Source organism: Anomaloglossus baeobatrachus, chromosome 12 (genome assembly GCF_048569485.1).
Source record: "Anomaloglossus baeobatrachus isolate aAnoBae1 chromosome 12, aAnoBae1.hap1, whole genome shotgun sequence".
Lineage (NCBI taxonomy): Eukaryota > Metazoa > Chordata > Amphibia > Anura > Aromobatidae > Anomaloglossus > Anomaloglossus baeobatrachus.
This window is the reverse complement of record NC_134364.1, coordinates 10,383,881-10,398,324: the sequence shown is the minus strand read 5'-3', so window position 1 is coordinate 10,398,324 and position 14,444 is coordinate 10,383,881. Positions and strand designations below refer to the sequence as shown.

Sequence of the window (14,444 nt, the reverse complement as noted above, 5' to 3'; positions counted from 1 at the left end):
ACACCTCCTATCCATCACCAGAGATCAGCAGTGACATCACTGAGAACACCTCCTATCCATCACCAGAGATCAGCGGTGACATCACTGAGAACACCGCCTATCCATCACCAGAGATCAGCAGTGACATCACTGAGAACACCTCCTATCCATCACCAGAGATCAGCGGTGACATCACTGAGAACACCGCCTATCCATCACCAGAGATCAGCAGTGACATCACTGAGAACACCGCCTATCCATCACCAGAGATCAGCAGTGACATCACTGAGAACACCGCCTATCCATCACCAGAGATCAGCGGTGACATCACTGAGAACACCGCCTATCCATCACCAGAGATCAGCGGTGACATCACTGAGAACACCTCCTATCCATCACCAGAGATCAGCAGTGACATCACTGAGAACACCTCCTATCCATCACCAGAGATCAGCAGTGACATCACTGAGAACACCTCCTATCCATCACCAGAGATCAGCTATAAATACCTTTTCTCCTGCAGTCGCTCGGTCACACATTGGTCTTTGTGTTATACTCTGTGTGCAGCAGGGGCGCCGTGTCCTCAGATTACGCTCGCTCCATTTCTCGCTGGCCTCGGATCGGATTGCATTCAGTCTCCAGCCTCAGTGACAAAGTGACAGTTCCTCTTCAATCCGCGACATTAATACCGTTATGCCATTAGTGCCGCCAAGTAATTACCGGAAAAATTACACTTGTCATATCAGCTTAGACGCGGGGAGAGGACTCTGCTGCGCTCACGAGAACAGGAGTGTGGATGGGGAGCGATAAGATGGGGTGCTCAGTGAAAAGGAGCAGCACCCCGTGTGATCATTGTCCGAGGTGCAACCATCCCCCAATAAAACCTATAGGACATTGAATGTTCTCATTCACTGACAGCCAGCAGAAGTCTTTCAGCAGCCCCCCAAAACCCCCTCTGCCCGTACTCTGTGACTGCTGTCCCGTGCCCCCCTGGTTGTGAGGCCGCTCTGCCCCCCACTGGTGGTGAGACTGCTCTGCTTCCCCCCCCCCTGGAGGTGAGGCGGCTCTGCCCCCCCCCCTGGTGGTGAGGCGGCTCTGCCCCCCCCCCGGTGGTGAGGACGCTCTGCCCCCCCCCCCCCCCCGGTGGTGAGGCCGCTCTGCCCCCCCCCCCAGGTGGTGAAGCCGCTCATAACACCCCCCCCCCTTCCCCGCTGGTGAGGCCGCCCTGTCCCTCTGCTGGTGAGGCCGCTCTGCCCCCCCCCCCCTGCTGGTGAGGCCGCCTTGTCCCTCTGCTGGTGAGGCCGCTCTGCCCCCCCCCGCTGGTGAGGCCGCTCTGCCCCCCCCCCGCTGGTGAGGCCGCTCTCCCCCCCCCCCCCTTTCCTCTGCCGGTGGGGCCGCTCTGTCCCTCTGCTGGTGAGGCCGCTCTACCCCCCTGCTGGTGAGGCTGCCCTGTCCCTCTGCTGGTGAGGCCGCTCTGCCCCCCCCCCCCCCCGCTGGTGAGGCCGCTCTGCCCCCCCCCCCGCTGGTGAGGCCGCTCTGCCCCCCCCCCGCTGGTGAGGCCGTTCTCCCCCCCCCCCCCCTTTCCTCTGCCGGTGGGGCCGCTCTGTCCCCCTGCTGGTGAGGCTGCCCTGTCCCTCTGCTGGTGAGGCCGCTCTGCCCCCCTGCTGGTGAGGCTGCCCTGTCCCTATGCTGGTGAGGCCGCTCTGCCCCCCCCGCTGGTGAGGCCGCTCTGCCTCCCCCCCCCGCTGGTGAAGCCGCTCTGCCGCCCCCCCCGCTGGTGAAGCCGCTCTGCCCCCCCCCCCCCCCCCCCGCTGGTGAGGCCACCATTGCCCACGCTTGTGAGGCCGTGCACCCTGGTTGTGGCCACTTGCTCTATTACACATCCCTCTGCTGGGCTGAGATCTATAAGCGATGTGCCGCTCTGATTGCCTCTTGTTCTGTGCAGGTGCTGCGCAGCCTCGGCTGTCGGCCATGTTTCACCACTCACTGCCGCTGTTTTTTTTCTGTAAATTGTAGGTCTTTGTCTAGAAAAGCTGCCGTATTCCTCCTCCACTAACAGTCTCCACGTGGACCGGGACCAGGAAATCATCACCTGCTACGAGAAGTCGGGGGACATCGCCCTGCTGTACCTGCAGGAGGTGGAGCGGGTGAGCGCGCGCCGAGGGCCGGGGTGCGGGGGCTCCATCCAACCACTGCAGAACCAGCGCACCCAGCATGCCCTCACATCCTGCCACTGTCAGGGCACGGGGAGCTCCACGGGTTGAAGTCCGCTCCTTTTGTGCAGTGTCAGGTGGATAGAGCTGTTGTGGCCTTGGAGAAGATAACAGGGAACAATAGCTGCCATTGATCTGTGCAGCAAATAGAGATAAGGGACAATCAATACTCGCCTATTAGTTCTTGTTTCACATTTACTAGTGGATGTAAGAACCCGGTGTATTCCCCCCTGCAGCTGTGGGGGGCATTAATAAATCATGGGACCCCCGCTCCGGCCATATTAAATAAAAGTGGAAATGAGAATTGTGTCTCCCGAGATCCAAGAGTTCTGATTGGTTGGGCCGAGGCGGCGGCGGTGGTAATGTGGACTTAAAGGGGCAGCAACAAGCTTGATCAGTTATCCACATTTCTGACCCAGCGGCTGCGGAGCAGAAGAATCTTCCTACAAATATATATATATATTTTCTTCCCACGTCAGGTGCAGGCAGCAAATATACAGAACCGGAGTCCGAAGCCGGGCCCCGCGGCCCCGGACCAGGAGATGAGCTTCTTCCTGGAGACCGGGCTGCAGCGAGCGCACGTCCTGTACTTCAAGAACGGGTGAGTGGTGTCCGGCCGGCGTGCGGCCCCCCGGATCGGTGACCCCTCCTGTCCTCTGTGTTCTCTATTGGGGGGAGGGGGGCACTTATTTTCGTTTGCACTTCTTGTGGATCTTTTATTTTCTCTGTATGTTTATAACGTTCCGCTGCAGGATAAACTTTCACGAGGATGCACAGTACGTATACCGCTAATATGTGTCAGTGGCCTAGAGACCCCTTAGTCCGGTGTCTGTGACCCCCCCCCCCTCCCCCGTGAGCCCACTTCACCCGTAGGATCCAGATTCGGTGACTTTGTAGCTTCATCATCAAGAAAGAAGAAAATAAAATGTATTCATTTACCGCAAGTTCAAACCTTGGAGGCGATTTCTCTTATGTCTTGTCTTCTCCTCTGCCCGTCGCCCCTGCTGATTCAGTGTCTGCGCTCAGCCGTCACCATCGCTGCACAGGGGACCCCGGGAATCCATTCATCCACTCCATCCACATGAATGCACAGCAGATCTGTGCTGTGCAGACACTGAACCAGCAGCGACCCAGCAAAGTCTTCAAGACTCAGATGAAACCTAAAAAAGAAGGGAATTTTGTTACTTACCGTAAATTCCTTTTCTTCTAGCTCCTATTGGGAGACCCAGACGATTGGGTGTATAGCTACTGCCTCCGGAGGCCACACAAAGCAATTACACTAAAAAGTGTAAGGCCCCTCCCCTTCTGGCTATACACCCCCAGTGGGATCACTGGCTCACCAGTTTTAGTGCAAAAGCAAGAAGGAGGAAAGCCAAGAACTGGTTTAAACAAATTCACTCCGAAGTAACATCGGAGAACTGAAACCGTTCAACATGAACAACATGTGTACCCGCAAACAACAAAAACATCCCGAAGGACAACAGGGCGGGTGCTGGGTCTCCCAATAAGAGCTAGAAGAAAAGGAATTTACGGTAAGTAACAAAATTCCCTTCTTCTTCGGCGCTCCATTGGGAGACCCAGACGATTGGGACGTCCAAAAGCAGTCCCTGGGTGGGTAAAGAAATACCTCATGTTAGAGCTGCAAAGACAGCCCTCCCCTACGGGGAGGCAACTGCCGCCTGCAGGACTCTTCTACCTAGGCTGGCGTCCGCCGAAGCATAGGTATGCACCTGATAATGCTTGGTGAAAGTGTGCAGACTCGACCAGGTAGCTGCCTGGCACACCTGTTGAGCCGTAGCCTGGTGTCGTAATGCCCAGGACGCACCCACGGCTCTGGTAGAATGGGCCTTCAGCCCTGATGGAACCGGAAGCCCAGCAGAACGGTAGGCTTCAAGAATTGGTTCTTTGATCCATCGAGCCAGGGTGGCCTTGGAAGCCTGCGACCCTTTGCGCTTACCAGCGACAAGGACAAAGAGTGCATCGGAGCGGCGCAGGAGCGCCGTGCGGGAAATGTAGATTCTGAGTGCTCTCACCAGATCTAACAAATGTAAATTCTTCTCATAGCGATGAACTGCATGAGGACAAAAAGAAGGCAAAGAGATATCCTGATTAAGATGAAAAGAGGATACCACCTTCGGGAGAAACTCCTGAATGGGCGCAGCACTACCTTGTCCTGGTGGAAGACCAGGAAGGGAGCCTTGGATGATAGTGCTGCCAGCTCAGACACTCTCCGAAGAGATGTGATCGCTACCAGAAAAGCCACTTTCTGTGATAGTCTAGAAAGTGAAACCTCCCTCAGAGGCTCGAAGGGCGGCTTCTGGAGGGCAACCAGTACCCTGTTCAGATCCCATGGATCTAACGGCCGCTTGTACGGGGGTACGATATGACAAACCCCCTGCAGGAACGTGCGCACCTGAGAAAGTCGTGCTAGACGCTTCTGAAAAAACACGGATAGCGCCGAGACTTGCCCTTTAAGGGAGCCGAGCGACAAACCTTTTTCTAACCCAGATTGCAGGAAAGAAAGAAATGTAGGCAATACAAAAGGCCAGGGAGACACTCCCTGAGCAGAGCACCAGGATAAGAATATCCTCCACGTTCTGTGGTAGATCTTAGCGGACGTGGGCTTCCTAGCCTGTCTCATGGTGGCAACGACCCCTTGGGATGATCCTGAAGACGCTAGGATCCAGGACTCAATGGCCACACAGTCAGGTTCAGGGCCGCAGAATTCCGATGGAAAAACGGCCCTTGGGACAGCAAGTCTGGTCGGTCTGGTAGTGCCCACGGTTGGCCGACCGTGAGATGCCACAGATCCGGATACCACGCCCTCCTTGGCCAGTCTGGGGCGACGAGTATGACGCGGCTGCAGTCGGATCTGATCTTGCGTAGCACCCTGGGCAAGAGTGCCAGAGGTGGAAACACATAAGGGAGCCGGAACTGCGACCAATCTTGCACTAAGGCGTCTGCCGCCAGAGCTCTGTGATCGCGAGACCGTGCCATGAAGGTTGGGACCTTGTTGTTGTGCCGGGACGCCATTAAGTCGACGTCCGGCCTTCCCCAGCGGCGACAGATTTCCTGAAACACGTCCGGGTGAAGGGACCATTCCCCTGCGTCCATGCCCTGGCGACTGAGGAAGTCTGCTTCCCAGTTTTCCACGCCGGGGATGTGAACTGCGGATATGGTGGAGGCTGTGGCTTCCACCCACATCAGAATCCGCCGGACTTCCTGGAAGGCTTGCCGACTGCGTGTCCCCCCTTGGTGGTTGATGTATGCCACCGCTGTGGAGTTGTCCGACTGAATTCGGATCTGCCTTCCTTCCAGCCACTGCTGGAAGGCTAGTAGGGCAAGATACACTGCTCTGATTTCCAGAACATTGATCTGAAGGATGGACTCCTGCGGAGTCCACGTCCCCTGAGCTCTGTGGTGGAGAAAAACTGCTCCCCACCCTGACAGACCCGCGTCTGTCGTGACCACCGCCCAGGACGGTGGTAGGAAGGATCTTCCCTGTGATAATGAAGTGGAAGAAGCCACCATTGCAGAGAGTCCTTGGCCGTCTGGGAAAGGGAGACTTTCCTGTCCAGGGATGTTGACTTCCCGTCCCATTGGCGGAGAATGTCCCATTGAAGTGGGCGCAGATGAAACTGCGCAAACGGAACCGCCTCCATTGCCGCCACCATCTTCCCGAGGAAGTGCTTGAGGCGTCTTAAGGAGTGCGACTGACTTTGAAGGAGAGCCTGCACCCCTGTCTGTAGTGACCGCTGCTTGTCCAGCGGAAGCTTCACTATCGCTGAGAGAGTATGAAACTCCATGCCAAGATACGTCAGTGATTGGGTCGGTGACAGATTTGACTTTGAGAAGTTGATGATCCACCCGAACGTCTGGAGAGTCTCCAGTGCAGGGGGGAAAGGGATAACGTGTATCCTTCAGACGTTTGGAAAAACGCTTGTCCGGATAAGCATGGTGTTTCTGGATTGATTCTCTGAAGTCAGAGTGGTCCAGAAAAGTACTCTATTTACGCTTGGGATACAGGAAGAAGGGAATTTTGTTACTTACCGTAAATTCCTTTTCTTCTAGCTCTTATTGGGAGACCCAGACGATTGGGGTATAGCTACTGCCCTCTGGAGGCCACACAAAGCACTACACTAAAAGTGCAAGGCCCCTCCCTCTCTGGCTATACCCCCCCGTGGTATCACGGGTACTCCAGTTTTAGTGCCAAAGCAAGAAGGAGGAAGCCAACAACTGGTTTAAACAAATTAACTCCGAGTAACATCGGAGAACTGAAAAACCGTTCAACATGAACAACATGTGTACCCGCAAACAGCAAAAAACAATCCCGAAGGACAACAGGGCGGGTGCTGGGTCTCCCAATAAGAGCTAGAAGAAAAGGAATTTACGGTAAGTAACAAAATTCCCTTCTTCTTCAGCGCTCTATTGGGAGACCCAGACGATTGGGACGTCCAAAAGCTGTCCCTGGGTGGGTAAAGAAATACCTCATGTTAGAGCTGCAAAACAGCCCCCCCCTACGGGGATGTCACTGCCGCCTGCAGGACTCTTCTACCTAAGCTGGCATCCGCCGAAGCATAGGTATGCACCTGATAATGCTTGGTGAACGTGTGCAGACTCGACCAGGTAGCTGCCTGGCACACCTGTTGAGCCGAAGCCTGGTGCCGTAATGCCCAGGACGCACCTACGGCTCTGGTTGAGTGGGCTTTTAGCCCTGAAGGAACCGGAAGCCCAGCAGAACGGTAGGCCTCTATAATTGGTTCTTTGATCCATCGAGCCAAGGTGGCTTTAGAAGCCTGCAACCCCTTGCGCGGACCGGCGACAAGGACAAAAAGTGCATCGGAACGGCGCATGGGCGCCGTGCGGGAAATGTAGATCCTGAGTGCTCTCACCAGATCTAGCAAACGCAAGTCCCTTTCATACCGGTGAACCGGATGAGGATAAAAAGAAGGCAATGATATATCCTGATTAAGATGAAACGAGGATACGACCTTAGGGAGAAACTCCGGAATGGGGCGCAGCACAACCTTGTCCTGGTGGAACACCAAGAAGGGAGCCTTGGATGACAGAGCAGCCAGCTCAGACACTCGCCGAAGCGATGTGATCGCAACAAGAAACGCCACTTTCTGTGACAGGCGAGAAAAAAAAAAAAAACTTCTTTGAGAGGCTCGAAGGGCGGCTTCTGGAGAGCCACTAGTACCCTGTTCAGATCCCATGGATCCAACGGCCGCTTGTACGGGGGCACAATATGACAGACCCCCTGCAGGAACGTGCGCACCTTAGGAAGACGTGCTAGACGCTTCTGAAAAAACACGGATAGTGCCGAGACTTGCCCTTTAAGGGAGCCGAGCGACAAGCCCTTTTCCAACCCTGATTGCAGGAAAGATAGAAAAGTGGGCAATGCAAATGGCCAGGGAGACACTCCCTGAGCAGAGCACCAGGTTAAGAAAATCTTCCACGTTCTGTGGTAGATCTTAGCAGAAGTTGACTTCCTAGCTTGTCTCATTGTGGCTACCACTCCCTGGGATAATCCTGTTGACGATAGGATCCAGGACTCAATGGCCACACAGTCAGGTTCAGGGCCGCAGAATTCTGATGGAAAAACGGCCCTTGAGACAGCAGGTCTGGACGGTCTGGAAGCGACCACGGTCGGCCGACCGTGAGATGCCACAGATCCGGATACCACGATCTCCTCGGCCAGTCTGGGGCGACGAGTATGATGCGGCTGCAATCGGATCTGATCTTGCGTAGTACTCTGGGCAAGAGTGCCAGAGGCGGGAATACATATGGGAGGCGGAAGTGCGACCAATCTTGCACCAAGGCGTCTGCCGCCAGCGCTCTTTGATCTCGCGACCGCGCCATGAATGCCGGGACCTTGTTGTTGTGCCGAGACGCCATTAGGTCGACGTCCGGCACTCCCCATCGGCGACAGATTTCCTGAAACACGTCCGGGTGAAGGGACCATTCCCCTGCGTCCATGCCCTGGCGACTGAGGAAGTCTGCTTCCCAGTTTTCTACGCCCGGGATGTGAACCGCGGATATGGTGGATGCTGTGTCCTCCACCCAATTCAGAATGCGCCGGACTTCCTGAAAGGCTTGCCGGCTGCGCGTCCCTCCTTGGTGGTTGATGTATGCCACCGCTGTGGAGTTGTCCGATTGGATTCGGATCTGCTTTCCTTCCAGCCACTGTTGGAAGGCCAGTAGGGCAAGATACACTGCCCTGATTTCCAGAACATTGATCTGAAGGGTGGACTCCTGCTGAGTCCACGTCCCCTGAGCCCTGTGGTGTAGAAACACTGCTCCCCACCCCGACAGACTCGCATCTGTCGTGACTACTGCCCAGGATGGGGGCAGGAAGGATCTTCCCTGAGACAATGAGGTGGGAAGGAGCCACCATTGCAGAGAGTCCTTGGCCGTCTGGGAAAGAGAGACTTTCCTGTCTAGGGAAGTCGTCTTCCCGTCCCATTGGCGGAGAATGTCCCATTGAAGTGGACGCAGATGAAACTGCGCAAAGGGAACTGCTTCCATGGCTGCCACCATCTTCCCTAGGAAGTGCATGAGGCGCCGTAAGGGGTGCGACTGGCCCTGAAGGAGCGATTGCACCCCTGTCTGTAGGGACCGCTGCTTGTTTAGCGGAAGCTTCACTCTCGCTGCTCGAGTATGAAACTCCATGCCAAGATACGTTAGTGACTGTGTCGGTGACAGATTTGACTTTGGAAAGTTGATGATCCATCCAAAAGTCTGGAGAGTCTCCAGCGTAGCCTGTAGACTGAGTTGGCATGCCTCTTGAGAGGGTGCCTTGACAAGTAGATCGTCTAGGTAAGGGATCACCGAGTGTCCCTGAGAGTGCAAGACTGCTACCACCGCCGCCATGACCTTGGTGAAGACCCGTGGGGCTGTCGCCAGACCAAATGGCAGAGCTACGAACTGAAAATGGTCGTCTCCTATCACAAAACGTAGAAAACGTTGATGTTCTGTAGCAATTGGCACGTGGAGATAAGCATCCTTGACGTCTATTGAGGCAAGGAAGTCTCCTTGAGACATTGAGGCAATGACAGAACGGAGGGTTTCCATCCGGAACCTCCTGGCGTGCACATGTTTGTTGAGCAGTTTTAGGTCCAGAACAGGACGGAATGAGCCGTCCTTTTTTGGCACCACAAAGAGATTGGAGTAAAACCCTCTCCCTTGTTCCTGAAACGGTACAGGAACCACTACTCCCTCCGCTCTTAGGGAGTCCACCGCCTGCCGCAGGACATCTACACGGTCTGGGTGTGGGGAGGTTCTGAAGAACCGAGCTGGAGGACGAGAACTGAACTCGATTCTGTACCCGCGCGACAAAATGTCCGTCACCCACCGGTCTTTGACCTGTGACATCCAAGTGTCGTAAAAGCGGGAGAGCCTGCCCCCGACCGGAGATGCGGAGGGAGGGGACTGGAAGTCATGAGGTAGCCGCTTTGGAAGCGGTTCCTCCATTTGCTTTCTTGGGGCGTGAATGAGCCCTCCAGGAATCTGAGTTTCTTTGCGTCCTCTGAGTCCCTTTGGACGAGGAGAATTGTGTTTTGCCCGAACCTCGAAAGGACTGAAACTTCTGCTGCCACTTTCTCTGCTGAGGTTTGCTTGATCTGGGCTGGGGTAAAGAGGAGTCTTTACCCTTGGACTGTTTAATGATGTCAGCCAATGGCTCGCCAAACAGTCTTTCTCTAGACAAAGGCAAGCTGGTTAAACATTTTTTGGAACCAGCATCTGCTTTCCAGTCCTTTAACCACAATGCCCTGCGCAAAACTACCGAATTGGCAGACGCCATTGAGGTGCGGCTGGTAGATTCTAGGACCGCATTGATAGCGTAAGACGCAAACGCGGACATCTGCGAGGTAAGGGACGCCACTTGCGGCACCGCTGGATGTAAGATAGCATCCACTTTCGCTAAACCAGCTGAAATAGCTTGTAGCGCCCATACGGCTGCGAATGCTGGAGCAAACGACGCGCTGATAGCTTCATAGACAGATTTTAACCAAAGGTCCATCTGTCTGTCATTGGCATCCTTAAGTGAAGCGCCATCCTCCACTGCAACTATGGATCTAGCTGCAAGTTTGGAAATCGGGGGATCCACCTTTGGACACTGGGTCCAGCGCTTGACCACCTCAGGGGGGAAAGGATAACGTGTATCCTTAGAACGTTTAGAGAAACGCTTTTCTGGATGAGCATCGTGTTTCTGGATTGATTCTCTGAAGTCAGAGTGATCCAACAGAGCACTTAATTTACGCTTGGGATAGAGGAAACGAAATTTCTCCTGCTCTGCCGCTGCCTCTTCTGCTGAAGGGGTTGGGGGAGAAATATCTAACAGCCTATTGATGGCTGAGATAAGATCGTTTACCATGGCGTCCCCATCCGGGGTATCCAGATTGAGAGGGGTTCCAGGATTCGACTCCTGATCACTCTCTTCAGACACATCACAGGGAGACTGATTGCGCTGAGACCCTGAGCAGTGTGATGACGTTGAGGGTCTTTCCCAGCGAGCCCGCTTGGGGTGGCTGGGGCAATCATCTGAGTCATCATACTCATCCTGAGAGGCCGGGGACCCCCTTGCAGTCTGGATTAAATCCAACTGCGGAGGGTTAGAGGACATAGACCTCGCCGTGTCCATAGACTGAGCCCCAGGCATGGATTGCAAAGTTTCCAGGATTTTTGCCATAGTCACCGACATATTAACCGCAAAAACTGCAAAGTCTGACCCTGACACCGGGGCAGGACTTACAGGCGTCTCAGCCTGGGTCACTATCTCTCCTGACTCCGGCTGGCGAAGCAGCACCGGATCTGAGCATTGCACACAATGGGGGTCTTTGGAACCTGCTGGTAGAGCAGTCCCACAAGCAGCACACACAGTGCACACAGCCCTAGCCTTGGCAGCTTTGCGTCTTGTGGATGACATGCTGCTGCTTCCTCAGAGCGATCTGGGGTATTCAGCCAGGAAGCGACCTCACAGTGCAAGAAATCAATAAATCTCTATGTCCAGTGACACAATACACTAACATACACTGAGGCACTAGAGGGGCCAGCTGAAAAGCCGCTTACAGCCCGCTAAAGAGCGGGTGTGTGGTCTTCCAAAGCCCCTCAGTCTAGGTCTCCCAGAGCCTTGCGTCCTTCTTCCAGCCAGCCATGCATGTAATGGCTGCCGGCGTCCTGAGGGAAGAAGGGGGGCGGGCCCTGGGCGTTCCTGACCAAGAGCGGGAAGCCTGCTTCCCTCTGTGCCTAGTGTGAGGGCTGGAGCATGTAAATCAGGCTCCAGCCCTCCTCGCTGCCGTGAAACAGCGTCTCTCCCCTACCCTGATTGACAGGGTGGGGGCGGGAACGATCGGAGCTGCCGGCGTCCTAGGCCCAAAAGCCGGGGACTAGAGTTATAAACGCCGCCGCCGTAAAAGCGCGGTCGGCGTATCCCCGGCGCACCACAAGTCACAGCAGCGCCGCCCGGTCCAGTGAGGGTCGGCGCTGCGTTCCCAGAACACAAAGTCCCCCAGATGACTGTAGGAACACCAGCTCAGTGTACGGTCCCCGGCGCACTACAACACCCAGCCAGCCCGGAGTGTGTCTGTGCCTGCCGGGGACACAGAGTACCTGTAAGATGCAGGGCCCGGTCCCTGATGGTACTCCTGCTCCGTATCCATCAGGTTCTGATGGGTCTGTGGATGGAGCCCGGCGACAGAGCTTTGAGGCCGGCAGGATCCCACTTCCACAGAACCCCCAAGGGGATGTGGAAGGAAAAACAGCATGTCAGGCTCCAGCCCTGTACCAGCAATAGGTACCTCAACCTTACAACACCATCCAGGGGTGAGAAGGGAGCATGCTGGGAACACTATATGTGTCCTCTTTTCTTCCATCCGAACTAGTCAGCAGCTACTGCTGACTAAAATCTGTGGAGCTATGCATGGAATGTCTGACCTCCTTCGCACACAAAGCTAAAACTGGAGTACCCGTGATACCACGGGGGGGTATAGCCAGAGAGGGAGGGGCCTTGCACTTTTAGTGTAGTGCTTTGTGTGGCCTCCAGAGGGCAGTAGCTATACCCCAATCGTCTGGGTCTCCCAATAGAGCGCTGAAGAAATGGAATTTCTCCTGCTGTGCTGCTGCCTCCTCTGCTGAAGGGGCTGGGGGAGAAATATCCAACAGCCTATTGATGGCCGCTATAAGGTCATTTACCATGGCGTCACCATCTGGCGTATCCAAATTGAGTGCGGTGTCAGGACCAGACTCCTGATCACCCACCTCTGTCTCATCATATAGAGACCCTTCTCGCTGAGACCCTGACCCGCGTGACGACGTGGAGGGTCTCTCCCAGCGAGCTCGCTTAGGCGGCCTGGGACTGTCATCAGAGTCAGAGCCCTCAGCCTGTGATGCCTGGGACCCCCTTGAAGTACGGATTAGTTCCAACTGAGGGGGACCGGGGAACATAGACACAGCAGTGTCCATGGCCTGAGCAACTGGCCTGGACTGCAAGGTCTCCAGGATTTTTGTCATAGTCACAGACATTTTATCAGCAAAGACTGCAAATTCTGTCCCCGTCACCGGGGCAGGGTTCACAGGCGCCTCTGCCTGGGCTACCACCACCATAGGCTCTGGCTGACGAAGTGCCACTGGGACTGAACATTGCATACAATGAGAGTCGTTGGAGCCTGCTGGTAGATTAGCCCCACATGCTGTACAAGCAGTGTATACAGCCCGTGCCTTGGCACCCTTGCGTTTTGTGGATGACATGTTGCTGTCTCCTCAGAGCAATATAGGGGTATACAGCCAAGAAGCGACCGTACAGTGCAGTATATATATATATAGATATCTGGTACAGGAAAAAGTACACCAATACACACTGTGGCACTAGTGGGGCCAGCACTAATGTGCTGCTTACCGCCCGCTAAACGCGGGTGTGTGGTCGCCAGAAATCCCTAGTCTGGGTCTCCCAGAGCCTGTGTCCGTCCTCCAGCCAGACTGCACGCAGGAATGGCTGCCGGCGTCCTGTGGAGGGGGGGGCGGGCCCTGGGCGTGCTCAGACCAAAAGCGGGAAACCTGCGTTCCACTGTGCCTAGTGAGAGGGCTGGAGCATGTAAATAAGGCTCCAGCCCTCGGCGCTGACGATTGCACAGCGTCTGTCCCATTCCCTGATTGACAGGGAGGGGGCGGGAACGAAGCGGAGCTAGGCCGCAAAAGCCGGGGACTAAATTTATAAGCGCCGCCACCGTAAAAGCGCGGTCGGCGCTAAGTCCCCGGCGCACTACAAGTCCCAGCCGCGCCGCCGCTCCGAGAGTGGCCGGCGCGGTAGTTCCCAGCACATGAAGTCACACAGCTAAGCTGCTGTGACTCAAACCCCAGCGTGCAGCGCCACTGTCCCCGGCGCACTAACACACCCAGCAAGTCTGGCGTGTGCGTGCCTGTCTGTACGGGGACACAGAGTACCTGAAAGTTGCAGGGCCTTGTCCCTGAACGGTACCCCCGGCTCCTTATCCAGCAGGTTCAATGGGTCTGTGGACGGAGCCCGGCCTCAGGGCTTGGGGGCCGGTAAGATCCCACTTCCTCAGAGCCCCTCAGGGGGATGGGGAAGGAAAGCAGCATGTGGGCTCCAGCCTCCGTACCCGCAATGGGTACCTCAACCTTACAAACCACAAGTGGGGTGAGAAGGGAGCATGCTGGGGACCCCATATGGGCCCACTTTTCTTCCATCCGACATAGTCAGCAGCTGCTGCTGACTAAACAGTGGAGCTATGCGTGGATGTCTGACCTCCTTCGCACAAAGCAGAAAACTGGTGAGCCAGTGATCCCACTGGGGGTGTATAGCCAGAAGGGGAGGGGCCTTACACTTTTTAGTGTAATGCTTTGTGTGGCCTCCGGAGGCAGTGCTATACACCCAATCGTCTGGGTCTCCCAATGGAGCGCCGAAGAAAAAAGGATTTATCTTTGGGTGTAACCGGAGAAAAAAATCAGCTACAGCTCAAGATCAGTGTGAGGCCGTAAAGCTCCGGATTTATGTAGTGATGTGAACTGTATCGCTCCCTTTAATGTGCCGCGCTACCCCTTTAATATTAGGTTGTCACTGCTGATTCAGGGACTGCATCATAATATGGCGGATTTTATGCCTCCGTTAAATTCTAAAACGTGGCATTATTACGCTGTGTCCTGTGTCTTGCTCCAAGTTTTGAAATTGAGGATTTTGATTCCCTTTTCGATGTATTTTCAGCCTCCGCCGACTTGTGTGTGATGCAGTACTGA

At 55.2% G+C, this 14,444-nt stretch overlaps 1 protein-coding gene across 4 annotated transcripts in view; it reads left to right on the top strand.

Moving 5' to 3' along the window:
• The window catches only part of TTC7B (tetratricopeptide repeat domain 7B), a 127,460-nt gene that overhangs the window by 39,254 nt on the left and 73,762 nt on the right, over positions 1–14,444 (top strand). For all 4 annotated transcript variants that reach the window (XM_075330195.1, XM_075330194.1, XM_075330193.1 and 1 more), the window contains exons 4-5: positions 1,996–2,126; positions 2,672–2,793. In XM_075330195.1, the coding sequence (XP_075186310.1) occupies positions 1,996–2,126; positions 2,672–2,793 (253 nt within the window). The remainder of the gene's footprint in view (positions 1–1,995; positions 2,127–2,671; positions 2,794–14,444) is intronic.